This window comes from Pantherophis guttatus, chromosome 16 (genome assembly GCF_059756535.1).
Source record: "Pantherophis guttatus breed Tessera chromosome 16, ASM5975653v1, whole genome shotgun sequence".
Lineage (NCBI taxonomy): Eukaryota > Metazoa > Chordata > Lepidosauria > Squamata > Colubridae > Pantherophis > Pantherophis guttatus.
Window position 1 is genome coordinate 19,642,894 of NC_142078.1, and position 26,545 is coordinate 19,669,438.

A 26,545-nucleotide genomic window follows, 5' to 3' on the forward strand; every position below is an offset into this window, starting at 1 on the left:
CAACAGTAGGACAGGGTAGGAAGGAGGCCCGAAGAAGTCCTTGGCTAAATTTGAAGCCTTGCAGCGACTTGGGAAGGTTGGCGTTGGACCAGACGGGCATGCGGTCTCTGCCCAGCCTCCTCTGTCCTGTGGAGAAGAAGAGTGGCTGGCCGGTCTTGAAACAACCTCCCCTTCTTTCCCTTCCCTGTTTGGGTGTCAGTCCCAATCAGGGTGATGATCCTCTGTCTGGGCCCTGGACATCTCCGGTTACTTCCTCCAAAGTGGCTTCAGGGAAAGTCACAGCAGGGCCCTTGTGTCCTATCTGGTTACACACAGACACACACACACACACACAAACGGCCATCTAGGCAAGAGACACGTTTCTCCTCTGCCAATTCCCTGGAGCTAGCTCCCAGGTGAGGCACCCAGGTGACTCCCAAGGTGGGCTGAGGCCCTTCTGGAGCTGGGCAACCTGTTGGGATTGTCCCCTGTGAATGGGAGGACTCCCAGTCTTCTTCACAGGAAGCAGGCAGGTATGTTCCCAGACCAGGTGCTTCTACCTGGGAGGTGAATGATAGAATAGAATAGAATAGAATAGAATAGAATAGAATAGAATAGAATAGAATAGAATAGGATTTTTTATTGGCCAAGTGTGATTGGACACACAAGGGATTTGTCTTTGGTAGATAGGTTCTCAGTTTACATAAAAGATACGTTCATCAAGAATCGTAAGGTACAACACTTAATGATAGACGTAGGGTACAATGTCATAGGACATAAGTCATAGGGGCTTAGCCCGAATCCCTCTGTGCTGATGCTCCTCGGGCCCTGGGAAGAACTCTCCACATCCTCTGGGGCTGGCTCTGTCCTCCTCTTGGGTTTCTGTCAAGAAGGGGAGACCGAGACCTTGCCTCCCTATCGCCTTGCGCCTCTCCTTCCTCCCCGCCCTGCTTTGCCGCAAGCAAGGAAGGAGGAACTTGGAGGCGGAGGGGGGGCTCGTCCCAGGCAAAAGGGGGGAAGGAGGGAAAAGTCCTCTCCGGCAGCTGTGCGCAGCGGTGGGTGAGTGAGTCGCGTCTGGGCGGCCGCGGCTGCAGAGGGGAGCTCCTTATGGTGCCCCCCATGTTCTGGAAGAATGAGCCCCCAGGCGAGCAGCCCTCGACGGAGGTGAGCCTGGAAAGCAGGTGGGGTGGTGTTGAGAAGGGGTGGGCGGTGGAAGGCTAGAAGGGAGCCTCCAGGGAGAACCAGGCTGTCCTGCTCTTTGGAGAACCGGGTCCTTCTGCTTGGGGAGGGGGAGGTCCGACGGGGGTCCTTGTTGGTCTAGCCTGGGGGAATCTGGTAGCCAGGATCCTGCCCTGCATTTCCCCCCAGGGTTGAAGGAGAGTTTTGGAGAGGGGAGGGGGCCTTCCAGTGGGGGAGGTGCTCAGGTTCCCCCTCTCTTTCCAGGTATCTCTGGCTACTGGTGATGGGGGGGGGGAACTGGTGGTTGTTGAGCGCCAGGAAATTTGGGTGGGGGGGAGGAATGGAGAGTCCTGTAACCTCTGGGAGGAGAGAGGTGCCCTTATCCTTTTTTGGGGGGGGGTCCCTCTTCCGTCGCTGGAGGGAGAACAAGGGCAGGGGAGCCTGGCGTGCGGTCCTTGCGCCCCCCCCTTCAAGCCAGGCTGATTGCCAGGTGCGCGCGCGCCTCTCCGGCCCGGCGGCGGGGCTAAATGCAGGTGCTTCGGGGCGGCGACTTGGGGAAGCAGGAGGAGGCGCGGCGGAGGCGCGGGTGGTGCCGCTGCGGTTCTGGCTGGGCAGAGCGAGCGGGCGCGCTGCGGTTGCCTCCGGAGCCGCTGCCCGAGGTGCCACCCCCCCTCCGCGCGCCTCTCCGCCTCTCCTCCCCCCCTTCCCCGCCCGCCGCCCCCGCCGGCTGGTTCAGACGCGCCGCGCTTTCCGCCTCGCCCGCCGCGCGTCGCTGGACGCCGAGCCCATGGCCGCTCCGAAGTTGGGCTTCGTCGTCCGGACGGGGCGGCTGTAGGTGGGGGGCTGGAGCCCCCCGGACGGAGCCCGCCGCCGCCGCCGCCGCCGCCGCTCTCCGCCGCCATGGTAAGCCTCCGACGGGGAGGACGGAGCCCGTCTGGTGGCGGGCTCGGGTGGGGGGCTGTCCGCGGCTGACCCGCCGCTCGCTCTCTCGGGCTCCCGCAGGCCCAGCCCGACGGGGAGGCTCTGGCCGGCGCCCTGGAGAAAGAGGAGGCGCGCTCGGCCGCCAGCACCCCGTCCACGCCGTCCGTCTGCTCGCCGCCCTCCTCCGCCTCGTCCTCGCTGCCGCCGGGCGCCAAGAGCCTCTGCTCCAGCTGCGGCCTGGAGATCGTGGACCGCTACCTGCTGAAGGTAAGGGCGCGGGCGGGCGGGGGCGGGGAGCCGGGCCGGGCCGGGCCTCGCCTAGCGCGCTTCTCCGTCGCCCGCAGGTGAACAACCTGACCTGGCACGCGCGCTGCCTGGAGTGCTCCGTCTGCCGGACGCCGCTCCGCCAGCAGAGCAGCTGCTACGTCAAGAACCAGGAGATCTTCTGCAAGGTGGACTACTTCAGGTAGGCGGCCCGGGGAGCCCCAGCGGGGAGGGAGGCGGCCCTGGAGCCCAGGCCAGGCCCGCGCGGGGCCCACCCGAAAGGCGGCGGCAGAGCCGGCTTCTCCCCGCTTAGACGGGGCCTTGCTCCGGATGGAGCCTCTGTTCGCCTCCTTCCGCGAGCTCCGCCGCCGACCGTGGGAAAGGAGGCGAGCCGACAGCAGCGGCTTTCCCTGGGGACGGCCGCTGCAGGCCAAGCGGAAGGCTCGCTGCAGCTGGGGGCCCCTGCCAAGCTAACCCCTCCCTGGGAAGGGACGGAAGAGCCCCGCGGCCCAGAGCCCCGAAGCGCCCGCAACCCGGCTGGCCCTTCCGATCTCCTCTGCGGCCGCGGGGCAAAAAAGTCAGGGCGGGGGGGAGGGGAGGGGAGCTTAATTGCGGTGCCGGCAATCTCCTCCCACTGCGGTGACTGGAGGCCGATTCCAGGACCCCAAGGCCGCCTCCCCCCCCCTTTCCCCCCTTGCTCCGCTTCTGGCTCTCTGCCTCGCAGCCCTGGAAGTGGGAGCGGAGCCTTTGAACATCTTGGCGTCGCCCTCGCCGAACTCTGGAGCTTGAGCGGCCCGGCCCGGCTGGAGGAGCCGAAAGGGCGCGTGGCTTCTGGCGCCCAGAGCCCCGATGGGCCGGGAGGGGCGCTCTCCGCCGCAATCTCTGGGACCGCCGGCCGGCCGACCGACCTGCGGGGCGATCTAGAGGGGAGGCGGGCGAACAGATCCTTGGAGCAGGCGCTGCCCGAGGGCGCTGGGTTTTTCGAGGAGAGCTCAGCCAGGGGCCCAAAATTCCCGGGGCCCTGGCGGAGGGTGCCATCGTCTTCCCTTCCCGCGTCCTCTCCGCGGGTTTGCGAAGGGCGCAATCTCCTTTCCGAAGAGGTTTCGTTTCGGAAGATTCGGAAGGAATCCGGATTGGCCTGGGCCACCTTCTCCCCTTCTCTTCCGTTTGCCCTGAAGTGACGGGGAGGGAAAAATTCGTTTTTCCAAATACAGTAGTATTGCGCGCTTCGCCGCCGGGAGATGCGCCTCTTGGCCCGCATCTCTTCGCCCGCTGGGAAGGAAGAGAAGGAAAGGCGGCTTTGGAAAGTCGTTTTCTTCGGAGGGGCCGCCCTGGCTACACCGGCGGGGCAGGCGCGACCCCCCCTCGGTCAGAATCGCCCCCAAGTTCCTTGCTAGTTCTTCGACGGCCGGTTTTGTTTGGCGAACCGCTTTATTTCGTTGAATTCCGACCGGCGGACCTGCCCGGTCCTCTCCTCTCTCGCTTGGCAGGTGGGACCGCTTCGGGGTTCTTCTGAAACAAGCCACCTTGGCGCGGGGGGGGGGGGGAAGAGCGCGTTTAATCCCGTGGGAGGGCAAGGAAGGGGCAGCGGACAGTTTTGGCTGTTTGACTCAATTCGGATCGGATTTCGCACCGGGACTGGCCGGACCCGAACCGCCGATCTCCGGCTAGGAATCTCCCTTCCCCCGTTTCTAAACGGGGAAGGGGTGCGCTCTATCTTTTTCTCCTGGGGAAGCAGCTGCTTTCTGACGATCGCGGGGGGATCCGCGTGTAAGTGAAGCGGGTTGATTTAGAACGGGTCCCCTGCGAAATCCCCTCGACGGAAGGACGCGGGTCGGGCTCCTTTCAGCCTGGAGCGAACCCAGCGCATCGTCTCTGCTGGGCGCCATCGGCGGGTCGAGCCAACTCCGAAAACTGGGTGGAGGAAACCCACGTTAGAATTTCGGGCTGGGCGAGTCGGGCGAGAACTTCCCTCGGCCGAAGGGAGCCGGGCACGGAGGGCCGAGCGCGGGCGGCCGACGGCCCTGCGGAGGGGCGCTCCTCTACGACCCCCCGAAGGTCCCCAAAGGCAAAGGGGGCGGCGGAGCAGAATCGGGAACCTTGCCCGGCGGTGATCGCCGCTCCTGCCGGCTTCCTGACCGGGGAGCGCTTTAACCTCGTGGGAATCCTGCCGCGGGATGGTGGGGAGCGCGCCTCACAGAAGGGAAACGGTGGGGTTTGCGCTCCGGGGCAGGTGAGAGAGATTTCCGCGGTCGACCTCGGCCGCGGCGTCCTTCGGGGCGCCCGCCCGCCCGCCCGGCTGCTTCTGGAATCGATCCCTCCTTTTCCGCCTCTCCAGAAATCCCAAAGGACTTAAGGTGCTGAAGGCGGATGATCCCGGGTGATCCTAGTTGGGGGGGACGGGGGACGGACGGACCCAGCTGTGCCTGATGCTGATCTCTGGAGAGGAAGCGATGTGGGTGCAGTGCCGGCCCTGGTGCTCTCAACCAAGATGCCGCCTGAGACACCCCGTGGGAGAACCCCAAAAAGGAAGCGGGGAGCAGGATTCCCATCAGGGCCTCCCTTCTTCCTTCTTTCGAGCCTCTTGCCAAGCTCTGCCGACCTCCCTGGCTGGGAAGATCCTTCAGAGCCTCTACAGGCTGGCCAGGGATCTGCCCACCCGTGGCCTTTGCCTCTGAGAACCTCCGTCTCTCCAGATTTGTGGGCTCCCTCGCTCTCCGTGGAAAAGGAACTGGCAGTGGTAATAAAGAGAAGGGGCAGACCTCATTTCTAATATTAGCAATCCCTCTGGGGTAAGGGATTTAAAAAAAGAATCACCTCTCTTGGCCCCCAGTTTTGGGTCCCCCCCCCAGTTTTGGGTTTTTAATTTCTTGCCCACATCAATCACGGAAAAGGGAAAGGAGAAACGCACCAGAGGAAAAACAGGCTATTCATTGCCTTGGTTCTGGATATTAAGATGGGTGACAGAGGATTAATTCTTGGGCTAAGATTTCTGCCTGTAAAATTGGAGGGCACTTTCATGATGGCGGCCGCCAGCGGTTTAGTTAATGAAATAAAATCATTAGCAAGTTAGGAGAACAGAAGTCTGGTCCCTCATTTGCGGTGGTGTCTATGATCAGGAAGGTCTGTTCCCCGAGTCCTTCCTTCCTTCCTTCCTTCCTTCCTTCCTTCCTTCCTTCCAGGTTTCAGCTTCACAAAATTGTCCCTAGGAGACCGTAAGGGGCTTTTTGATCAGGTTTGGCAATAGATGTTTGAAAGTCAATTTATAATTAAATGAGATCTGGAATGCTGAGGAATATCCTGAGATTGCTATGGTGGTTTCTTGAAATTTTGCATAATATTTTTTTTTTTATTTAGTTATCTGGGGATAACTAGTTACTGAAAGATTTTGGAATGCAAAATCTCAGCCGGTGTTTGGGCTGTCTGTTGAGGTGTTTAGCCCACTGTGGATTTACAGGGTTGTTCTGTGCAAGGCTATTAACTGAGGGGCCGCAATAGATATTGGAGGGAAGTAGTGGTACCTGTAAACAGAGGGTTTACCCGTGCGGCCACTATCCTGTAGTTATTTATGGAGATCCATTTGGCGCAGTGGAATTTCTTCTTAGTAATGAGATGATGGTTGGTTATTCACGAGATAGTCAATTGACAGCCCCATTTCCTTCTTAGTCTTTATTATGTTCACATTTTTTTTTTCCAAAAAGAAAGCAAAAGAAGGGAGTTCTTTCAGTTGTGTTAAAGGTAATTCCCAGCATTAAATAGATGAGGGAAGAGGATGTTGGGAATGCGGGCAGCCGAGAGTTTTCAATGGAAGTGGTTCTGTGCTGTGCCAGAGATTTCAGTATGTGGGTCTCTGCAAACATGAGCACCGTTTTTTGGGTGACAGTTTCCTCTACCTTATTCTGTTATCCAGTCCTCGCTCCCCAAATCCTTTCACCAGCATCACAGCCTGATAAAGCAGAGTTGGTGTGGGGGACGGAGCGTGTCTTCGTTTCTTTTACAAATTGGAGCTGCTTTCACTCGGGAAGGCCTCAAAGGACTTTCTGGTCCCAGCCATTTAAAAAGAAAACAACATGCTCCTTTTTATCCCAGCTTCTTCCACGCTAAGTCCTGGCGTTCAAAACGGGTTCTAGAGGCTTCTGTTTAAATTAAACGCATCCCGATTTAGCGTGGTGCCAAATTTAAGTGCAGAGCGCTAATTTAAACCTGAAATCAGGGCTGTTTCACTATTGTTGCCTCGCTGCGCCTGAAGAGCGAACGCTGCAGGAGAATTTCAGAGAGGGCAGTCAGACGGCGTGAGTCTGTTGGCCTCTCACCTTGGATCCGCTGCTGCTCGACCTTGTTTGGGCTGAGGGAGCAGATCCTGAGGCTTCCTTAGAGGTGTGATAACCAGGATATTTGGCCTACCTCGTTTTAAGAAAAATTCAGTAATAACCCATCTGATTATTACTGTGTCATATTTACTTTGCCTTCTTTAGCATCTGCCAGGTTTTATTTTTTCTTCTTGTGCTTAATGATTCTTCAAAATGCTTTGAGTTTTTTTTATTTTTAAATGGCCCCGGCTACCAGACAAGTTTTAGAAGAATAGAAATTCTTTGTTAAATATTTAGGCAAATATATTAGTCTAAATTCCTGTTTTAAAAAAAGGGGATGGTCTTTAGAAAGGAGCCTCTCTGTATGTGAGACAGAGAATGCAGAAAGACATAATTAAGTAATGCTATTAATTGGGTAAAATGTCCTCTGTGATGAATATCAGTTATAATCTATGTATTGAAATCTATTAATTGAGAATGTTGGCAACTTCTAGTTAAGGTTACAGAGTGAGATAGGTGGTATAAATTTCACCAAAAAAAAAATCTTTCGTCTTTAATGCAGTCTGAAAGAGCAGCTATTTTGTTGACAAAGATCTGGGCTTTTCCCAAAACAGGAATGAAAAATTAATTATCAGGGCCCTTTGTTTGTGGGGGCATCTAAACCGAGCATCCCATTATTGGCTCACTACATGCCCCAAATGTAGGAAATTAGCCATTGGTCCCTCCCTGTTTCTGCCCCCCCCTCTTTGAAGAAAAATTAAAAAAACCACTGGCATTGTGTCTGCTCTGGGACAAAACCCTTTTAATAGGTGGAGTGTGTTTTTAAAAAAGTTTTTTCTGTATCACTTGGGCCTTTAAAAGGATGGAGGATCAGATAGGTGCCAACTCAGGTGATTTTCTCCAGGACCAATTTCAGCTGCTAGTTACTGACCACGATTTGGGGACCCCGTGAGCTCTCCCCATCTCTGTCTTTGGTAAAAAAAATAAAAAATTAAAAAATGGGTGGTTTTTGCCAGAAGCCAGCTATATTTTTGGGGAGCTGAATCTTGAGGGCTTTTAGTTGCTTGTTAGTTTCTGCAACAAGGACCTTCGGTCTGGTCTGCTCTGCTCTGGCTCCCCTTGTGTGCAAAGGCTCAGGAAGTCGGCGGGTGCAGAGGGGAGTGTCAGAAGGTGGCTAGTCCTCAGCATCTCCTGGCCGGCATCTCACGGCCGCCTGCGGCTGTGTGCGTTGCGCTTCCAAGCAGCCTGTGATCACTCAAACAAGTGAGCCAAAGAATGTATTGTGCATGCATTCTTTTCCTCGGCTCTCCCTTTCATTAGAATCAGACCCCTTCCATGGAGGGGAACGTACAGAAAGCGAAGCCCCCTCCCTCCCGTGGTGTGTGTGTGTGACTGGTGTCTAGCAGAGGGAAGTCTTGAATGGGAGGGAAGCCTGCGAAACGTGCAAGGGTCCTTCTACCGGCCTCTTTGGGTGCTCAACAGCCATCTGCAAAGAAGGATGAGTGAGGGGCTGTTTCAGGCTGGGGCACCTCTGCAAAATTTGGGGAAAGGGGCAGAAGCACAGAGGATGCAAACCCTAGGGAAGAGGGTGAACAGCCAGCTGTTATTCCTTTGATGCATTCTGCAAGAAAGCTGGTTAACAGCTAGAATCTTGCCCGCTTTCGTATTTCAATGAAAGGGAAGAGAAGGCAATTTTGAATCAGGGTTGTAAAAATCCTCCTTGCATGAAAATAACGGGAGGACCCTTGCAGCCTCCCTGTGATTTCAGCCTCTTTTATGACATTTGTTGTTTAGGGACAGTTTTAACTAGCATGGCTGCTGCCCTCTCCTTAAAGGCCAAGTTCTTTTTTTTTTTTTAGCACAAAAGCCCAGTTCTCAAAATATCTGCTTTTAGACCAGCTCGCAAAGCGATCTCAGTCGATGGCACAAACCGGTTTTCTGCAAACTAATAGTTATCACCACCTTTGGGTAGGTTGTCCGGTTTGGGGTCGAGAATGCTGAGTTGCTGATGTTTTGCCATTTAGATGCCCTGGGGATTTGCCACTTCTGCATTTGGGCCAGAAAGTTGGAAGATGGAAAAACAAAACGGCTCCGATTTTAGACAGTCGTAGCCATTCGGCTTCTCCTCTCTTTTTCAGTCGGTTTGGTACCAAATGCGCTCGCTGCGGGAGGCAGATCTACGCCAGCGACTGGGTGCGGAGGGCTCGGGGCAATGCCTACCATCTGGCCTGCTTCGCCTGCTTCTCTTGCAAGAGGCAGCTGTCCACCGGGGAAGAGTTTGGCCTGGTGGAGGAGAAGGTGCTATGTCGGATTCACTACGACACCATGGTGGAGAACCTCAAGCGCGCAGCAGAGAACGGTAGGCCGACCTCTCAACTCGTCCTCCCTGGTGCTTTGTGGCTCTGGTGTGGCCCCAAAGCTTGAGTGTGTGGTGGTCTCCTCCATGAAGATCTCTCCTTCCTTCACCTCTGTTTGACTTAGGCCAAGTCAGATGCCTTTCGGAGTAAAAATCTCTCCATCCAACTTCTAACCACCAAGGAACTGAGAAAAACAGGATTTGACAGGCGCTCTCTTGAGGCTTGGCAGACATTCCCTACTTTTGACTTGGTGTAGGTTTCTCTTCCTGAATGGTGGACAGGTCTTTAGGATCTGAGAAAGCAGCCAGGATCTCCAGGTGTTGGATGTGGGCTACTTGGCCCTTGACAAACAGTTTAAAAATGCCCAGAAGTGAACGTGGGCACTTGGCAAAGCTGACAGGGTGGAGATTGGCTGACCGGGTCTCCTCTGATGAGTTCAAGATGTGCCAAGGTGCCCATTAGCTAAGCAGGATGATGATATGGAGAGAGTGGAAATCAGTCCAGTGGAGAAGACTTGGGGTGTCCCCTTCTGACTTGCATCCAGGAGGCAAAATGGAGAGGGCGACTTTGTGTTAGAGGGGAAGTTGGCAGTGAGACAGTGAGTAGTGTAGGTGTAGAAGCACCAAAGGAGGTTCTTATTTTTGTTTGGGGGTTTTAAGGCCTCGGGGTTAGAGGTCTTAGGAAACGAGTCAACCAAAACTTGGAGTTCCCTCTGGAAGGGTTAGTCAAGTCCTACAGCCTTTTGGCTTTTCTTTGGTTCCTTGACAATGGAGTAGACACGCCATGGTTCTCAAAGGTCCTTGGGGCCTATAGAGAATTAAACCTGACTCTGTTCTGCAGCTACACAGACAAAGCCGGGCTTTCTTCCTCGTCTGTTGCATGCACTTTATCTTTTGATCTGCGCTGCTTCTTCTCGAACCACTTAAGGTATTTGTTACATAAAATGCACAACTGCGTTTCAAGCGTATCAAGGGAGGCAGCAGGGATGGCCCTTGATTAGGGATTAAGACTGACCCGGCCTGCTGGTGATTTCTCTATTTAATCTATTCTTAACCAGATTTATATATATAAAAAAAAACTCCCCACTCTAACAGTGTGACTCTGGGCAGCGTACAGCCGAAACACAAACAATAAAACTAAAGTCCAAGCCCTTTTGGTTAAAGCAAGTAAAATATTTCAATGTGAAATGCAGGTTATACAATAGCGACTAAGCACTGCAATGAAACAGCCACGAGGGGGCTCCACTCAGTTGCCCCCTAGTGCCCGGAGGCATATTGATCTTTGCTTAAGACCAGGGATCAGCAACCTGTGGCTCTGGAGCCGCATGTGGCTCTTTCACCCCTCTGCTGCGGCTCCTTGTCGCTCAAAATATGCATCACAACGGCCAATTTGCGACACCCGCCAGCACGCGATTTATTGAGCTTTTCAACCTCCGGTAGGCCAACCATGGATAAATCCAAGGAAAGAAAAAAGTTTCAGAAGAAAACAGAACATTTAATTCAACTCCATAGGCTAGTTTTGTGGCCGCTCAAGAAATAGTCAGGCATGGGAAGAGTTTTGTGGCTCCCGGTGTTTTCTTTTCTGTGGGAAACGGGTCCAAATGGCTCTTTGAATGTTTAAGGTTGCAGACCCCTGCTTAAGACCCTTAAATGTGATTTCACGTCTAAGCTAGAGTGTATCTTGTCTTTGTCTCGAATTGCTCTCTCCAGAAATCGCAGGCCAGACCTGGGTTCTACATTAGTGTGGTTATATGGAAAGGGCATCGTAAGATGTCCCCAGTTCTCTTTTTCAGAGTGTTTTTTATTTTGGACAAAGATGCAGAGAAAAGATCAGGCTTGGCTCAGTTGAGTTGACACAGCCGTGGCTCTTTCCGCCTTCTTTTCAAGATGCACAGGCGCATGGGATTCCCAAGAGACAGAACTTTGCTCAAGTGTTAAAAAGTAAAAAAAAACTCAAAGAGATTTTCTCTCTCTTTCTCTCTCTCTTTCTCTCTCTCTTTGAGCAAATGCAAAAAAGAGAGGGGGAAGAGAGAGAGAGAGAGAGAGAGAGGGGGGGGGAGCATGGTCCCTCCTTGCGCAGCAGATGGAAACGATTTTGAGAAAGGGGAAGGCGAAGAAGGAGGGGAAATCTGAAAATGAAAATAATCAATGTTTCTGTTTACAAGGTTTAAGCAAGGAGATGAAAACAAAATCAAACCAAGATGCCAAAGCGGGATGCGGTGGGAGGCTGGGCGTCTGAGCTGCCGGTTTGCGCCGCATCCTCCTCCTGGCCAGGCTGGCCCGGCAGATGGTTAGGCGTGGATTTGGACCCAGGCTCAGAGGCTTTCTGGGTGGCCCCGCAGGAGAGGACGGGGTCTCCTTGACCTCCTGCCTGAGGAAGGAGATGCAGAGGGCCTACCTTGGAGGCCAGAAGCGAAGGGGGTTGGTTGAAGGGGTGGCAGGCAAGCGAGAGAGCACCAGGAAAGTTCTCCAGGTCTTCCAGCCACGGAGGGGGTCCCAGGAGTTGTTCAGGGCTGGTGTTTCTTCACTCCGGAAGTTGGTGGAACTTCTAGAAGGCATGCATGAGAAGAGAAGTGCCTTCTTCCCACCCTCCAAGGCCAGCCTTTTGCCAGCCTTTGGGGCTCTCCGTCTTGCATAGTCATCCCAGGTGGCCTTTGAGGTCAGCTGCTCACCGTTTGGGCTGGAACCCAACCCAGTCGGGAGAGTTGGGGGGGGATCTGCAAAGATGGCTGCTCTTTATTGGGCCTCAGCACCCCTCCCTCCGCCTGGGTGGGTGGGAGACACGGCTCCCTCCCTTCGCCTGCCTTCCTCCCTGGATGTCTTCATGGACGCCAGGAGTTCCCTGCAGGGCACCGTGTCAGCTTAGTGGGCAGTGATGGGCAGAGGCCGGGGGGCAGCATGACCTGCACTCTTTCCTTCGGACTCTTGGGAGGGGACGCAAGTCAGCCCATCCGTCCGTCGGTCGGAGCCTAAGCCTCCCTCTGGGACTCGCAAAGCGATTTTGCCTGCCCCGGTTCAAGGAAAATAAACAGATGTTTCTGAGGCTGACTTCCATTAATCATCCCGCTCAAGAAGAGAAGGAAAGCGCATTCCTTCAGCCTGGGCCAAGGTAATCACCTCCCTCCTGAGCCTTGCCTTCCAACCCAGAGGGCGAGGGTGGGTTCCCACGCGGCTGGCTCTCCCTTGCGCTGCCCAGCCCTTAGGTTGCTCCCTGCACTCTGGAGCACATGTGGCTCAGCCTGCGCAAACCCCCTTTTTTCTTCTGGACCGACGTTGAGTAGGGTTCGGCCCCACCCGCAAAGCAAGCCTGGCATTGCTGGAATCCTCCCACTCCCCTTCTCTTGATAGGTTTCATGTATTCGGTTTACCTCGCTTACAAGGGGATAAAAACAGATGCATAAAAAGGAATTATATATAAATATAGGACGCAGTTAAAAAGGAAAGAGATTCAACAGAGTGCTGGAGTTGGCATAGAGCCCCTCCCCCCCCCAAGGGTCAATCTCACCCCCCCTCTTCTCTTGTAGGGAATGGCATCACTTTAGAAGGGGCAGTCCCCTCCGAGCAAGACAGCCAGCCCAAGCCGGCCAAGCGAGCCCGGACTTCCTTTACAGCAGAGCAGCTGCAGGTACGAAGAGACCCGGGAGATGGGGAGGATGCTAATTACTGGGGAGGGGGTCTCACCTTAACATCTCTCTCCCCCCCTCTCCCCCGTGTAGGTCATGCAAGCCCAATTCGCTCAGGATAACAATCCAGACGCTCAGACGCTGCAGAAGCTGGCAGACATGACCGGGCTCAGCAGGAGAGTTATTCAGGTGAGGGTTGATGCTTCCGGTTTACGTGCGGAATTAACCCCACTCCCGCCTAACATGGATGACGTTACCTAGTTGGGTAATGAAAGGTCTGCAAGAAAACAAGGCAGCTCAGAGGGCACCAAGGACCCTGCATATTGAGGGTGCCTACTTCGACCAGCCAGTTCAGAAGCTCGTCCAAAGAAAGATTTTGGGGGGGCTTCGTTTCCTCTGCGCTTGCACCTCCCTGGAGGTGCTTAACCGAGGCAAAATAAGAATAACTGCAGGGGTCAGAATCAGTGGGGCGCCCCCCCTCCCCCTCTGAGATCCTCCCTCTTTCCCCAGGTTTGGTTTCAGAATTGCAGAGCGCGGCACAAAAAACACACCCCTCAGCACACGGTGCCTCCCTCGGGGGGCTCCCAATCCCGCCTCCCTTCCGTGCTGCCGGAAGACCTCCACTACTCCCCGTTCAGCGGTCCTGAGCGGGCCAGGATGGTGACCCTCCACAGCTACATAGAGAGTAAGTGGAGGAGAGGGGGGAACTGGGCCTCGGTGGGGGAGGGGGGGTAGTGCCGGCCAGCCTTACGAGTCGTTGACGGGATTGTTTTGCTGGAGGTGGAAAGGAGACCACAAGGAGGCGAACAAAGGAAAAAATGAGGAAGCTTAGAAGCCGCCCAGCCAAAATCTCCCCAGGCAGCTCTTGAGTCTCTTCTTGGGAGGGAGAGTTGAGAGCCCCCCTTTTCCTGCCGGACCAGAGGGCTGCAGAGCATTGGGGGCCCAACCTGAGCACCATAGCCCCCCCCCCCAAAACACACGCAGGATAAAGTGAGCAGCAGAAAGGAAGAAAGATTTAATTGTGTCTGCAAATACACTTGGCAGACGTTTTCCTTGACCACGGTTCCTGCACGCTTTGTGCTTCTCTCCCCCTTTGAACCCACACGCTCCGTGGCAGCCCCTCGGTGCTTGCATGCAGGGCGGGGCGGGGTGTATGTGTGGGGTTTTCATCCGTCCATTTATGCCCACTGCCACCCCGAATCCAAGTTTTCGTATCTTGTTCTCCGCAGGTCAAGTCCAGTGTGGACAAATGCACTGCCGCCTGCCCTACGGAGCCCCCCCTGTGCACCTCAAAGCCGACATGGAAGGAGCCCTCTCCAGTAGAGGGGAGAAGGTAGGAAGCGGGGAGGTGGAGTCACAGGACGCCGTGACTCAGTGCAATCCCAAGCATCTCTTCCTAGAACTGGGTGCTGGAGATCTAGGCAGGGAAACGCAGGGAGCTGGCCACCGCACAGTCTTCTCCTGAATGGCTTTTTCCCATCAACCTTCTCTCTCTCTATTTTTGGTGCCTCCAATGTTCTGGCTGCTCAGTTGGCTGGAACGGAGAGAGGTCTAGCTAGCCTTCCCTCAGGTAGGAGCTTCCTGATAGCAGATTCTGGGAGCCTTCAGGACTCCTCAAACATCTCGAGTTGATCTCCAGGAACTCTCATCTCTGTTAGCAGCCTCATGTTGACTTCATCTCAGGCCCCTTCAATCAAGGGAAGAGACCTCCTGCCATCTTCCACTCTCTTGCTCTGATCTGACAAAGCTCACCTTCCCAGCAGGGTCTATCTGACAGAACGTGCCTTGGGGAGGGACAAAGGGAGGGCAGATCAGTGGTTCCCTCCTCTTCCTGGTCCCCACTTCGGTTCCTCTGCAACGTCTCCCAAGATTCTCTCTGATTTTCCTGGCAGGTGATCTTGTTCCAGTATTGACTGCTCCTTTTCCTCAATTCCCGGGACTTGTGATGCCACTGCTGCTTTGAATCATCCCTGGCCACCAAGGGACCCCCTCAAGGTCTTCTCAGCCTTGGCTTCTGGATCTTGGTTGCCGTGGCTGTGGCCACCAGCCACTGAGCGTTGCCCAATGGCCTTCTTCCTCTGGTGGACTTGTTGGCCGGTGAAGATTCTAGGCGGGGCCTTCTCTGGACGACCGAAGCAAAGGGACTTGCTGTGGATGTATCTTGTCTTCTGCTGCAAGTTTAACCGACGTAAGGACAGACATTGTGCCACCTGGGCTGAGCGCGTTCATTCAGACATGGAACGTGGTTGACCTCCAACCTAAGAATCAAGTCTACAAGTTAGTCTCAACGCTCAGCCGTTCGATGGAAACATGGATGGAAGGTGGGAACTTTCTCCATTTCAACAGAGAAGACCACGGATCTTGTTCTGTTGATTCCTTTTCAACTCTTGAGGCTTTTGATTTTTCCCCGCAAACATCGTCGGTCTGGTTGTTTTGGGACTGGCAGCCTCAAACCAGAGCTGGAAACCTGCCCCGCGAGTTGACCTTCCCAGTGCTCCTCAAACTCTTACGGATGCTTCTAATCTCATCACCCAACAGCCGGTGGGAAGACGTCTCCCGCCCTAAATCTTGGGAGGCAAAATCCAATGAACTGGGGCTTCAACCTTTGCACAGAGCTGAGAAAAAATGTTTTTTTAAACCCCTCTAGTGGCGACATCACAACTTTAAAAAGGAACTTGGGGTTGATGGAAAAGGTGGGACTTTGTGCTGCCGGGACTGTAGTGAAACTGGAACTTCTCTCTCTCTCTTTCCCTCTTATTTAATGGCGTTTGGCATCCTCAGGCCGTGCTGGACGGAGCAGCTGAGCAAAAGCACTTGGTCTTTGGCCTTCTCCTGCTATGGAGCCCCTGATCTTCTTCGCAGCCTCAAGCTTCGTCTTGCTAGGCTGGGCAGCTGCTAGGTTAACTGGCCCGTGAATTGTCTTTTGGACAGGAAGGCCCTGATGGGAGAGGCATTGCCCCAATTGGGGCAGCCCCCAGGCCTGGGCCAGGGACACCCCCTCCCCAACCAACCTCATGGCTTTTTGCTGGCTGGAATGGCAGAGATCTGCTCCCTTTTCTCCCAGGACTTCCTACCCAAAGACACAGGCACTGTTCTCCCTCCTTCCCTCCCACCCCCTGGAGAACTCCCCATCTAGGCAGATCCCCACCGCTCACTTCTCCCCGGGCTATGATGGCACTGATGATGTTCCCTAGTTGGGTCACGAAACGTCTGCAAGAAAACCACCAAGGACCCCCCCAATTCAACCCTGAGCTACAGATGTTATTGGTATGATGGCCCATTTCCAAGAGTTCTGTCGCTTCGTGGTCCTTCCGTGCTGCTTGGATGGCCCTTCAACAGAGAGCCCAGCACGTCCTGCTCCCGAGAATTCACCCGCAGAGCTTGACCGGAAGGAGGAAGCTTCTTGGTGGCCCTGGGTGGCCGAGGCAGCCGAGTGCAGGAAAGGCGGCCGTTGCGGAGTGACCCTTGAACTTCCTGACTCAGACGTCCTGCTGAATTGCGGAGGGGACAGAGGTCACCCTCCCTGGTGGCTGTGTCCGTTGTGCGTTTGGGTTACAACTGCTTTTTTTTCCAAAGGGACGGCAACTGCTTTGGGTGTGTGTCAAGCGGTGGCTTTGAGGGAGCTGCTCTTTCAGCCCCTCCACACCATCAGGAGGAAGAGGAGAAGCCGGGACCCCAGGGCGGGGGGAGGGGGTGGGGTGGGGGTCAGTCCCAGGGGAGAGAAAAGGTTTTGTCTTCTCGTTCCCAAGTCCACCAAGCGAAGGTTGGGTTTTTTTCTTCCTTGTAAAAGTCAGGGAGTTATCCTTTTTAAACACGGTAAATTTTGCTCTGCTCTTGCAAAACTGGAAACCATTAAATGGATGTTCGATCCATTCATCCTTTATGAAATGGAAGTTTCTGGAAAATTAAGGCCTCCTGCTCCAGAGGGGGAAGATGAGTGCTCTCGTTAGCCGGTGTCTTCTCCCTGGGCAAAGCTGCCTGCCTATCTACATTTAAAAACACACTCGCTCGCAAACATCTAGCTGAGCAAAAGTGCCCCCTGACCCTGAACGGGCAAACTCTGTGCAAGCTCAGAGACCCTCCTGCAGGTTGGATTATCTGCCCGTAAAATCCCTATTCCCATCATTCACTTCTCACAATCAGGCTGTGCAAAACTCCCAGCCTAATTCCGAGGGCCAGCAATTCGTAAGATTAGTCAAAATCTGTTGTCACTCGATTCCCTGCAAAGGACACGCTTTGGAATTCGGCACGGGTTTCCTTTATGGAATACGTTCAAATTTTCTACAGCTCAGCGAGCTGAGGAAAAATTAAAGTAGAATCTAGTCCGATCTGGGAAGACAAAGGAGGTACCAGAATTAATTTCCAGGAACTAAGGAGGGCCAAATTTTGTTTGAAAAACCTGAAGTATTCACGCTGATAACGTATATTTAATTGAAGCATGTTGGGCTTGCGGGGGGGGGGTCTCCGAAGGGCAGCGTTGTGCTTCCCTCTTTCTGCTTCTCCTTTTTTTAAAAAGCTGGGGCGAGCAGAATAGGGGGCTTCACCAACTCAGCGGCAGACAGAGAGCTAACTGCCTGGCCCGGTCAGGAGAAGCCGGGGGTCCCAAGCTGTGCCAAATTGTCTCGGGGAAAAAGAGCAGACTGTTTTGTTTGTAGATTGTGGCAATTTGTGCATGTCTAGGTGAACATGGCTAAAAATAACCTTTGGAAGAACAGGCGGTCAGGACCGGTATTTATTTAAAATAAAGAGACGAGGGGTGGGCGCTGGGGGGGGGAGGGGGAGGGAATAATGAAAAAGAAAAAAGAAAAAAAAGAAAAATTGTAAAGCACTTTTTTAAAAAATCAAAACAAAACAAAAAAAAAGAGGTCAAAACCAATGTTTGTTTTATTAGCTCCCTTTTACTGTCGTGCTTTGTAAATGTCTTATTTGTGTAATAAATAAAGTTAAGTCGAGTCGAGGTGCGGGCACTGACATCAAAGGAAGACCGCTTCCCTTTTCTTTGCTTTGGGATTCCTCATCCCGGCTCCCCTTCTTTGCCTTGGGACGGGTCGATGCGGAGGGCAAAACAAAAGGACGACAAAAAAAACCCCCCAAACCCCAGCCCCACAATAAAATCCGGCTCCTTCTCCCCTCGGGAGGGGCCAATGAACCCAGAGGGTATCGGGCAAAGGATGGGCTGGAGCTTCTGACGGGCATCCCGTTTGCCAACCTGGGAGGAATACGACCGTAATCGCGGGCGATTGGCTCACCGTTTCCACTTATTGCCTCCGATGAAAGGAAAGCCGCTGGGCACCCTTCTCTTGGCAGGGGGAGGCCACGTCGGCCGTAATGGAGAAATTATACGGAGAGGGTCCTCAGGCGGGAAAAACCCCAAGGGGAGCCGAGTTCTTCCTCGCCCTCCGCCCGGCTCACTTCTTGGGCTTGAAGCCAACGCACTCGTCCCAACCTTTCCGGCACGTCTTCACAATCCATTCGTGTTCGTCGTCATCTGGGGGGGGGAGCACAGGGGGGGGGTTAATTGTGGTAGGGGGAGACACAAAAGGAGAATTAAAATGGATTTCACTTGTGTGTGTGTGTGTTGGCCTTTCCTTGTCAAACTGGGGAATTTTGGCTCAAGGGCTGAGCCAGGAACAATGAAGACTTAAGATTTAAGACATAAAAGGAGGACGTTTCAAAGCAGGGCAGAGAGAAAGGAAGCCCAAGTTTCCTCTCCAAGAGAAAGCAAATGTATTTTGGGCTGGTAAAGAGGCCGCTCGGGTGTTGTTTTCGGCTGGTTCAGCCAGGCAGCTCGACTTGGAAATGAGCCCAACTGAGTTTAAATAAGGTTTACTCCAGGTAAGGAAATGGGCACGGAGTAAGCCTCATAAAACTGCCCTCGACGTGACCACAGCCTAACTGCCTTTTCACAACTCAATTCATTTCATTTGGGTCGTTTTTCATAGGTTGTCAGAGCCTCAGCCTTTGTTCAGGGGGTTTCAGAAAGCATGGAAGGGCGAGCTGGTGATTTGATAAATTTGAGGGGTCCCGTGCATTGCTGGGGGAGGTGGGGGGAAAGGCCGTTTTAATCATGTCCACTGAAATGCTCTGAATCTTCAGCTCACGTATAAACTGATCTAAATCCGGTTTTGCTTATGTGTTAGATGGTTAATCTGGTAACCAGTTCAAAACTGACGCAGCTGCTTTTCCTGGATTAAGGAAACCGACACTGGGATCCCCAATAAATATATTTTCATTCTTTTTTTCTTTTTTTTTTTGCCTCTGGGAATCCAGCTCGTATCCAGGTCACCATTTTCCAGTTGTGGCCAAGAGGTGAAGCGGGTGGGAACTGAGCCCGCGGGCTACCCAGTGAGGTTTCGGAGGAGCTATAAACGTCCCCTTCCTGCTGTCCCCAGAACGTCCAGGCTGCGTGGGTGGGGCAGGTCATTTGCCACAGCTCAGGGCTTAGAAGATGGGGCTGGATCCTGCACAGCCAGGAACACAAATGTCACCTGGCAACTCTCTTCCGAACCTCCTGTGTCGCTCTGGAAAAGGGCTGCTGGTTGTGACTCCGCCCATTTGCAGGGGTGGGTTCTATTTACCTTCACTACCAGTTCGCTGAGCTTCTGCGCATGTGCAGATTGCCTAGGATGACATCTGGGGCAGTGGGCGGAGCCTCCCACTGGTTTTACTACCAGTTCTTGCGAACCGGCCCGAACCGGGGGCAACCCACCACTGATTCACCGCCTTCCCTGCAGGGAAAACTGCCAAGACTTTTGACCAGGGAAAGTACAGGAAACCCAGTACCTTCCCTCTCTGCAGTGGGGGCTTCTCCAGCTTCAATGCTGAGGGATGCAAAGGGAAGGGTCACCCTTCATCACCCCAACTCTCTCGCTGGACCTACCCAGAAGGATATGCAACCCTCCCACAGAGAGGGAACGCCGGGGCTTGTCCTGTCCTGTGCTGTCCTGGGCGGGTGGGGACAGCCAAGCGAAGGGTTAATGGCTGGTCTGTGTGCTGGAGAGGAAGAGGAGGCAGGCCGCCTGCTAATCACGCCTGCTCCGGGGCTCTGAATCGCTGCAGCTGTAGCCTCTTCAGGATGAAACAAGGCAAACTGGGTTTATTGTGCTGAATGAGTTTGGGGCTCCTCCCTGATTGTTGGTAATTGGCGGCCAGGGACTTAACAGCCTCTCCATCATGTCTTCCTGCACTCTACCTGACGGTGCAGCTAACAATTTAAATCACAGATGCCAGTCGGGCTCGGCAGCAGCTGCTCGTTAACCGCCCTGGTCCCCCTCGTGCCGTCCCCGGCAGCTCCCTCGCCCCGCCACACCGGGGTGAGCCTGAAGAGTTGGGTTTCATTTCATCCATATTTAAAACGGAATTAAAAGCCCGGACAGACTTTGATTAGTGCTCCCAGACAGCAAAGTTGTAATTACCTTCCTCTTTTTTTTTTATAGCTAAGACAATTGTTGGGCGATATTAATAGGAGCGTTGAGGCACATCTTCGCCTTCGGATGTGATTTCCTCCTTTTTTTTTTTTTTATAAAAAAAAAGTGGCACTGGGGGTCAGGCTGGGTGGGGGGGAGAAGAGAGAGAAGCGAGAATACAAATACTCTTTAATCAACTAGAAATTATCACCCTGGTGCAATTAGGCGCTCTGTCTTTCGTGGGTTGTGAGGGGGGGGGGAATCCCATTGGGATACGATTAAGTTCATTCTCTTTGCCGTCTCCCCCTTTCCAGAGGCCCCCGTTTGCACCTGAGGAGAAAGGTCCTGGCTGGACCGAGAAAGGGGCCGGCACCAGGTGGCAAAGTCACCCTGGACTGGCATCCTTCGCATGCCACCCAAGGAAGGGCAGGGGAGGCACTGGATCCATGGGGAGCAGCCGTATTTACTTCGGTTTTAATGAAGCCTCGATGGAGTTTTGAAGAAGAGATTGGGCAACCATTTGTCTGAAGCGATCTAGGGTTTCCTGCTTGAGCAGGGGGTTGGACTAGAAGACCTCCAAGGTCCCTTCCAACTCTGTTATTCTGGAGTCAAGGTGAATTTTGAGCACAGTCCCTCAAGTCCTAAGCAAAGGTGCCCATGCCAAGCCATTTCTCCCAAAGAGGCTGCCATGATTTAATGGAAGCATCTCTCCTTGCGTTCTTCCTTCCTTATCCAAATCTCCCCCCCGATTCCCCATCGAGACCTCAGCTGGGTTCCAATCCTCCCACCTGCAGATCTGCTGTAGGGGTGTCCGGGTTCCCCCAGCAACCTACTTGGGCTGCTTTTTGTAAATCTGGGGCAAAGACCCAGATTTCAGGTCTCCATCCCAATAGTACGTCATCTTAGGAGCAGCTCTGTTGCTAGAGCTCTCCTGATCCTTGTTTTGAAGTCAAAATGTGTTCCGAAGAGACCTGGGGGATGGCAGAATTTCTCTGTCCCAGAATGAGGATGGAGTCAAAGCACGAGGGTGTCTTTCAGGAATCTCCCGCTAAAATAAAGAACCATAGTTGCAAAGCCACCTCTGCAAAGCCTAGACTGCCTGCCTGCCTGTGACTTCCAGGCTAATTGCAATCCCAAAAGTTCTCCGCAACCCTTGGCCAGCAACCAGAAGGGACATCTTAGCTGCTGGTTCCCATTTAACTGCTGCAGTTACAAATTGCCCATTAAAAGGAACTCTCCAGGCTGGGTTGAAATGATCTGTCTGTTAATGTTACGCAGCAGGATTGACCACCAGCTCTGAGGCGGCCCTGCAGAACAATCGTCTATGTATCCGTCGCGGAGAGAGCTCAGACCCAAACCTTGCTTGTTGATCTTGGCAAGCCAGGAATTCAATCTTTGCAGGTTTTCGAAGCAGTCATTACTTTAGGGCCTGGAAACCCAGAGGGTGGGCAAGACGCCAAAGATCATGGACCCTGCCCTAAAGACACTGCCTTGGGATGGACCCCCAGCCTGGCAGGGCTCCCCAAAGGAATCTGCTGAGCTTCTCCTCAAATGGGAAGGAGGTGCTTTTAGGTGGAAAGGCTGGGGAGGAAGATCTGGGACCCTGGCACCTTGAATGCCCACAGCTGAATGCCACCAGGTCCTCCTGATAAGTCCTCACTGGTGGTCTATGGCCAGACAGCGGTGGGGAAAGTCACCAGAAGTTGGGAAACCGTCTCACGATCTGGCCTATTTTACACCCGCATCTCTTCTCTGGTTGAGTTCTGCAACCCAACAAGACAGACAGAGACTTCAGAGGATAATTAGAACTGCAGAAAAAGCCATGGCTACCAACCTGTCTTCCATGGAGGACCTGTCTACTGCACGAGTCAAAAAGAGGGCTGGGAAAATATCTACAGACCCCTCACATCCCGGACATAAACTGTTTCAACTCCTACCCTCAAAATGATGCTATAGAACACTGCACACCAGAACAACTAGACACAAGGATAGTTTTTTCTCCAAACGCCATCACTCTGCTAAGCAAATAATTCCCTCAACACTGTCAAACTATTCACTAAGGCTGCACTGCTATTAATCTTCTCATCGTTCCCACCACCCATCTCCTCCCACTTATGACTGTATGACTGTAATTTTGTTGCTGGTATCCTTACGATTTATATTGTTTCCTAGTATGATTTGATTGCTTATTTGTACCCTATGACTATCATTAAGTGTTGTACTTTATGATTCTTGATGAATGTATCTTGTCTTTTTATGTACACTGAGAGCGTATGCACCAAGACAAATTCCTTGTCTGTCCAATCACACTTGGCCAATAAAGAATTCTATTCTATCGGATTGTGGGTCTTTAAGAGGCACTGAAGAGTCACAGATGGACACTTTCCTAGTCTGGCTCGAGAATGCTATCCTTCCTCTGTCCATCGTCCAGGGCTGAATTAAATAAGAGCAGAGAAAGCCCCCCTACCTTACTTGGCATTCTCTAATCCTGGAGACCACAGACTGAGCTCAAAAGAGTTTGCACCTCCAAAGCCTCCGGTGCCGAGCTGCCTGCAATGCCTTCTGACTCCACATCCAACTTTTGGCATTGCTAATCAACAGTTCTGGAGAGCAGGGCTCCACAAAGGACCCCCCTCCCCTCAGAAAGGTTCCTTGACAAAACCAGATCCTTTGAGTTCGCCTAAGGAAGCTGCACCAAGCGGTGATTTGTGAAGCAACGGCTGCGTTGAGCCATATATTGTCAACCAAATATATATATATAGGAGGGGGCAAGAAAGAAAGGCGCTCACTCACCCATCCCGTCTCTCTGCCCTTCAGAGGGCTGCACAATGGAAACCAGCACACAACTGACACAATTTGTTTTGTTCCCTGCCCAGGAGCAGACTCAAAAGAGCTCGCGATTAATTTCGGCACAAACCGAACATTCTTGCAAACAGGTCTGGCGCCCCGTTCTTTGAAGAATACACTGATTACCAACAATTTCTCAGGGCTTGCCACAAACATTATGTCTTTTGTTGTGCAAAAGAAAAAGAGGAAAAAAAAAAAAACCCAGCAGAATCAACCATCTGGCAAATGCCCCAGAGCTAAAATCTTTCACACGGCTTATAATTCACAATGATTAAATATACAAAAGCAGAAAAGAGGAAGAAGGAAAAAAGAGAGTTATACTATGGTATGTTTTTTTTTTTTAAAAAAAACCCAATAAAAAACAACAACCAGGGGACTTTCATTGCTTGATCAAAACCCAATGCCATCCACGGAAAAAGTGTCTGAGCAGGCTCACTTATTTATGTCCTTCCAGGCTAATAGTTTCAATTTGCGACTTGCAAAAATTGCCATTTGAACCCGTCACAGCTAATGGGGCCTGGGTGTCACAGGCCATTTCCTGCCCTGCTTTTCAAAGGGCCAGGTGTGCTCTTGAGGGGGCAACCGGCAGCGATGCCAGGCATGGCCGGGCAGGACTGCAAAAGTGCAATGGAGGAGCAGAAGCAGAGGGCAGGAAAATCTCAGGAGTGGAAAGGGGTCATCCAAGACCTGGGTTCAATTCTGGCCTTTTTGCAATTCCTCTGTCGAATCCCAGATGGAGACAGAGTTTAGTTTCTCTCCGGGTGGGTCTATCTGCCCTCGAGGGGGCTGACGCAAGGGGAAAGCGGTCTCCTCGAACCCAGCTCCTTAGGAAGAGGGTGGATTTTCAGCAAGACTGCTCTGCCGCTCTTGTCCAGAGGTTCCTAAATATTTCCTGCCATCTGTTTTTGATGCTTCCAGATCTGGCCAGTCGCCTGCCAGGGTTTTCCTGCCTTTCCGGCGAAGGAGCAGTCCTGGATCTGTTCCCTCTCACGGCTGACCCTTTCCTTGCACGCTCCCCGCCTCTCTTGTCACCTCAGTGGGCCCCCCCAACCTCAGAAGACCCTCCTGGGACGGCTGGCGTTCCTTTAAGGGCAGACAAATGCTGCCGTTTTCAATTGTATCCGTGCCCTTAAAGGAAGGGATGGACTTTGGCACCAGATCCCATCTTCACACCCATGTTCTCAGAGGGAGGGAGGAGGGGGCCACGCTCCTGCACACTGCCCAGCCACCCCTTTGCATTTGCACAATGGGCCACTTATGATGATTGTTGCTGCGGCTGTCGCTCAAAGTTTATAGCAATAGAAGGAAACAAAGGGGCGTTGAAAGATGGAAAAATAATTCCAAGAACTCAGTCCCTCCCTCCCTCCCTCTCTCTCTCTCTCTCTCTGACTGGTCACAGTTTCTGTTTTGGGAAAGATTGTGTTTATCTCACTCATCACGAGTGTGACACTGAATCCAGGAGTTTGGTCTGATGGCACCCAGAGGATTAGGTTGTAGGGAGGGCTTGGGGGTAGGAGAGATGGCCCAGTCCCACCTACGGGAAAGTTCTGGAGATGTTGCAGGACCCATCCGACCACCCCTGTCAAGGTCATGACCTATCATTATAGTGGGTATGTCTCTAGAGTCCACCCTACTTTTGAGGGTCTTAAGGAGGCTGATCTTAAGGGCTCTAATTCCTCCCCACTCCTTTTCCATGTGAAGGACACCAAGATTTAGGTTGGCCTGCCCAGCGTTCCGTCTTGCAGCCAATTCCAGGTTGAAAGGGATCCGGAGGAGAAGGGCCTACCTGCATTTCTCAGAAAGCGGTGCCGGTAATCCACAACCACTCTGGTGTTCGGGTTGTAGAAGCCATCTCCACAGTCGTAGCAGCCAGGGGGGATGTTCCGTGGGGGATCCAGGTTGGTCAGCTGGGAAATCCCTTGGGAAGAGAAACCGAGGAAGAAGAGGATGTGAAAAGCAAATACTCTGGAAAAAAATAGCCCAACATTTACTGCTTTGTACCAGGAGCCCTGATATTGAGTCTTTGGAGTCTCCCAACCAGAGGGGAGAGGGTCTGCCAGCCTCCCAAAGAGAGGAAGCACCAATAATCCCATCCTCGAGGTCTCCCAAGGCTGTACCTGCTGGCTTCAGGCCGTTGCAGATTTCTGTGTAAAACCTCCTGTCGTAGCCGTCACAGTAATGCCATTTATTGTCTTTGTATTCCAAACCATCAGAAAAGGTGTATTTCCCCTGTGGGGCAAATTTAGGGTTAAGGTGGAGGAGAATCAAGCATTCAGATCCAACTTCCTGTTTCTTGGCTGTGTTGTGGTTTAAGAACTCCACCTGCGTTCACAAGCATGGCTCCTTTCCCTTCTCAGATTGTGTGAATGGGCCTGCTTATCAAATTGTCATAAATTATAAAACTGTTTTATCAAACACAGGAAACGGGTCGGGAATGACCAACAAGGCAGGTAGAAGAAGTAAGACACGCTATGCAGAAGAGCAAGGCGTGGTATTGCTAAAGAGGATGGACGTCCTTGAAGGACATTTATGATTTATCCAGCCAGTGGCCCTAAAAGGTTCTGATGGGACAATCCGTTCTGGATCTTTGCTCAGTGTTGTCTTAGCACAGTGTGTGCACCAAGCCACTCTGGTTTGTGGGTGTACGAAGCCCAGCACGCTTGGGACTCCCACCCAGGAGACATCTACTGAGGCTTCGCAGATGGAGAAGAAAGGATGACTCCCCATGGCAGGGAGAAGGTCCTGGGAGGTCCAGATGGGTCACGATCAGCTCCCACCAGGGTGTCAAGGAGATTGTCGCTCAAGAAACCCAGAGGCTCCCAGTTTCCCTGGTTGAAGCCATACCTCCACACAGATGCCTTTGTCCCAAGTCCCTTCGTATTTGCTTCCGCTGGGGAAGTACAGAGTTCCTTTCCCGTGGAACATCCCGTCCTTCATCTCGCCCTCATACTTGGTGTCGGTGGGGAGGGTGTACGTCCCCGTCCCTTCCAACCTGGGGGGAGCCCAGAGAGAATATCAGGCCTCGAGTCTACACTTCTCTCCAACCACCCAGGGCCCCCTCCCCACCCAGCCCATCCTTGCCCGGGGGGGGGGGGGGCTTCACCCACATGCAAGGAAGCAATACCCCCCCTCCCAACTCATTGGACCTATTCATAGGCAGGGATAACGCTCCCAGCTCCCCCTCCAAGTCTTACTCTTAAGAGTAAGTCTTACTCCCAAGAGTAAGTCTTACTCCCCCTCCAAGTCTTACTCTTAAGGTTTATGATTTATTAGAGTTGCATATTAATGGACCGCGTATACCGCATGTCCCCCACCCGAGTCTTTACGGGGCAGTCCGCATATCCTATGCATTCACGCCAGGCACCCTTCCTCCCTCCCTCCCTGCCTGGCACGTGTACAGAGGCTCCCCGGTGCAACCTCCGCCTGCAACGTTTGCACGAGCCCCCCCCTCCCCGCCTTTGCAGTTTGCACCCTTCCCCCCCCCTTTGCAACCTCCCCCCTCCCCCCCAGTTTGCAAAGGGGCCTGCGGGAGAGGTAGGGGCGCGTCCCCACGTGCACCTGCCGTTGACGCGCTGCCCGCGGTAGAAGCTGCCCGTGTACTGCATGGCGCGGCTGGGCCTCCTCGCGCGCGTCTCCGTCGCCTAGGCAACGCGGAGGGGG

At 53.3% G+C, this 26,545-nt stretch overlaps 2 protein-coding genes across 2 annotated transcripts; one reads left to right on the top strand and one right to left on the bottom strand.

Moving 5' to 3' along the window:
- Window positions 1-1,006: 1,006 nt before the first annotated feature.
- On the top strand, window positions 1,007-17,610 carry LHX6 (LIM homeobox 6). Its single transcript, XM_034436181.2, has 9 exons — window positions 1,007-1,143; window positions 2,161-2,346; window positions 2,424-2,545; window positions 8,792-9,012; window positions 12,534-12,634; window positions 12,726-12,821; window positions 13,143-13,317; window positions 13,862-13,965; window positions 14,525-17,610. The coding sequence occupies exons 1-9, from the start codon at window positions 1,087-1,089 to the stop codon at window positions 14,543-14,545; spliced, it is 1,083 nt and encodes a 360-aa protein (XP_034292072.1). The 5' UTR covers window positions 1,007-1,086; the 3' UTR covers window positions 14,546-17,610.
- Window positions 17,493-26,538, bottom strand: MORN5 (MORN repeat containing 5). Its single transcript, XM_034436183.3, has 5 exons — window positions 26,444-26,538; window positions 25,730-25,877; window positions 25,003-25,114; window positions 24,672-24,803; window positions 17,493-18,120 (listed from the first exon to the last, which is right to left on the bottom strand). Exons 1-5 carry the CDS (start codon window positions 26,488-26,490, stop codon window positions 18,041-18,043), a joined length of 519 nt encoding a protein of 172 aa, XP_034292074.1. The 5' UTR covers window positions 26,491-26,538; the 3' UTR covers window positions 17,493-18,040.
- Between the last annotated feature and the right edge of the window lie 7 nt (window positions 26,539-26,545).

Coding starts and splice junctions, on each gene's coding strand:
- LHX6 (XM_034436181.2), top strand. CDS start 1,087: ATGGTGCCCCCCATGTTCTGGAAGAATGAGCCCCCAGGCGAGCAGCCC. Junction 2,546..8,791: donor TGCAAGGTGGACTACTTCAG/GTAGGCGGCCCG, acceptor TCTCTTTTTCAG/TCGGTTTGGTACCAAATGCG. Junction 9,013..12,533: donor CAAGCGCGCAGCAGAGAACG/GTAGGCCGACCT, acceptor CTTCTCTTGTAG/GGAATGGCATCACTTTAGAA.
- MORN5 (XM_034436183.3), bottom strand. CDS start 26,490: ATGCAGTACACGGGCAGCTTCTACCGCGGGCAGCGCGTCAACGGCAG. Junction 25,878..26,443: donor GGGCAGCGCGTCAACGGCAG/GTGCACGTGGGG, acceptor GGCTCCCCCCAG/GTTGGAAGGGACGGGGACGT. Junction 25,115..25,729: donor ACAAAGGCATCTGTGTGGAG/GTATGGCTTCAA, acceptor TTTGCCCCACAG/GGGAAATACACCTTTTCTGA.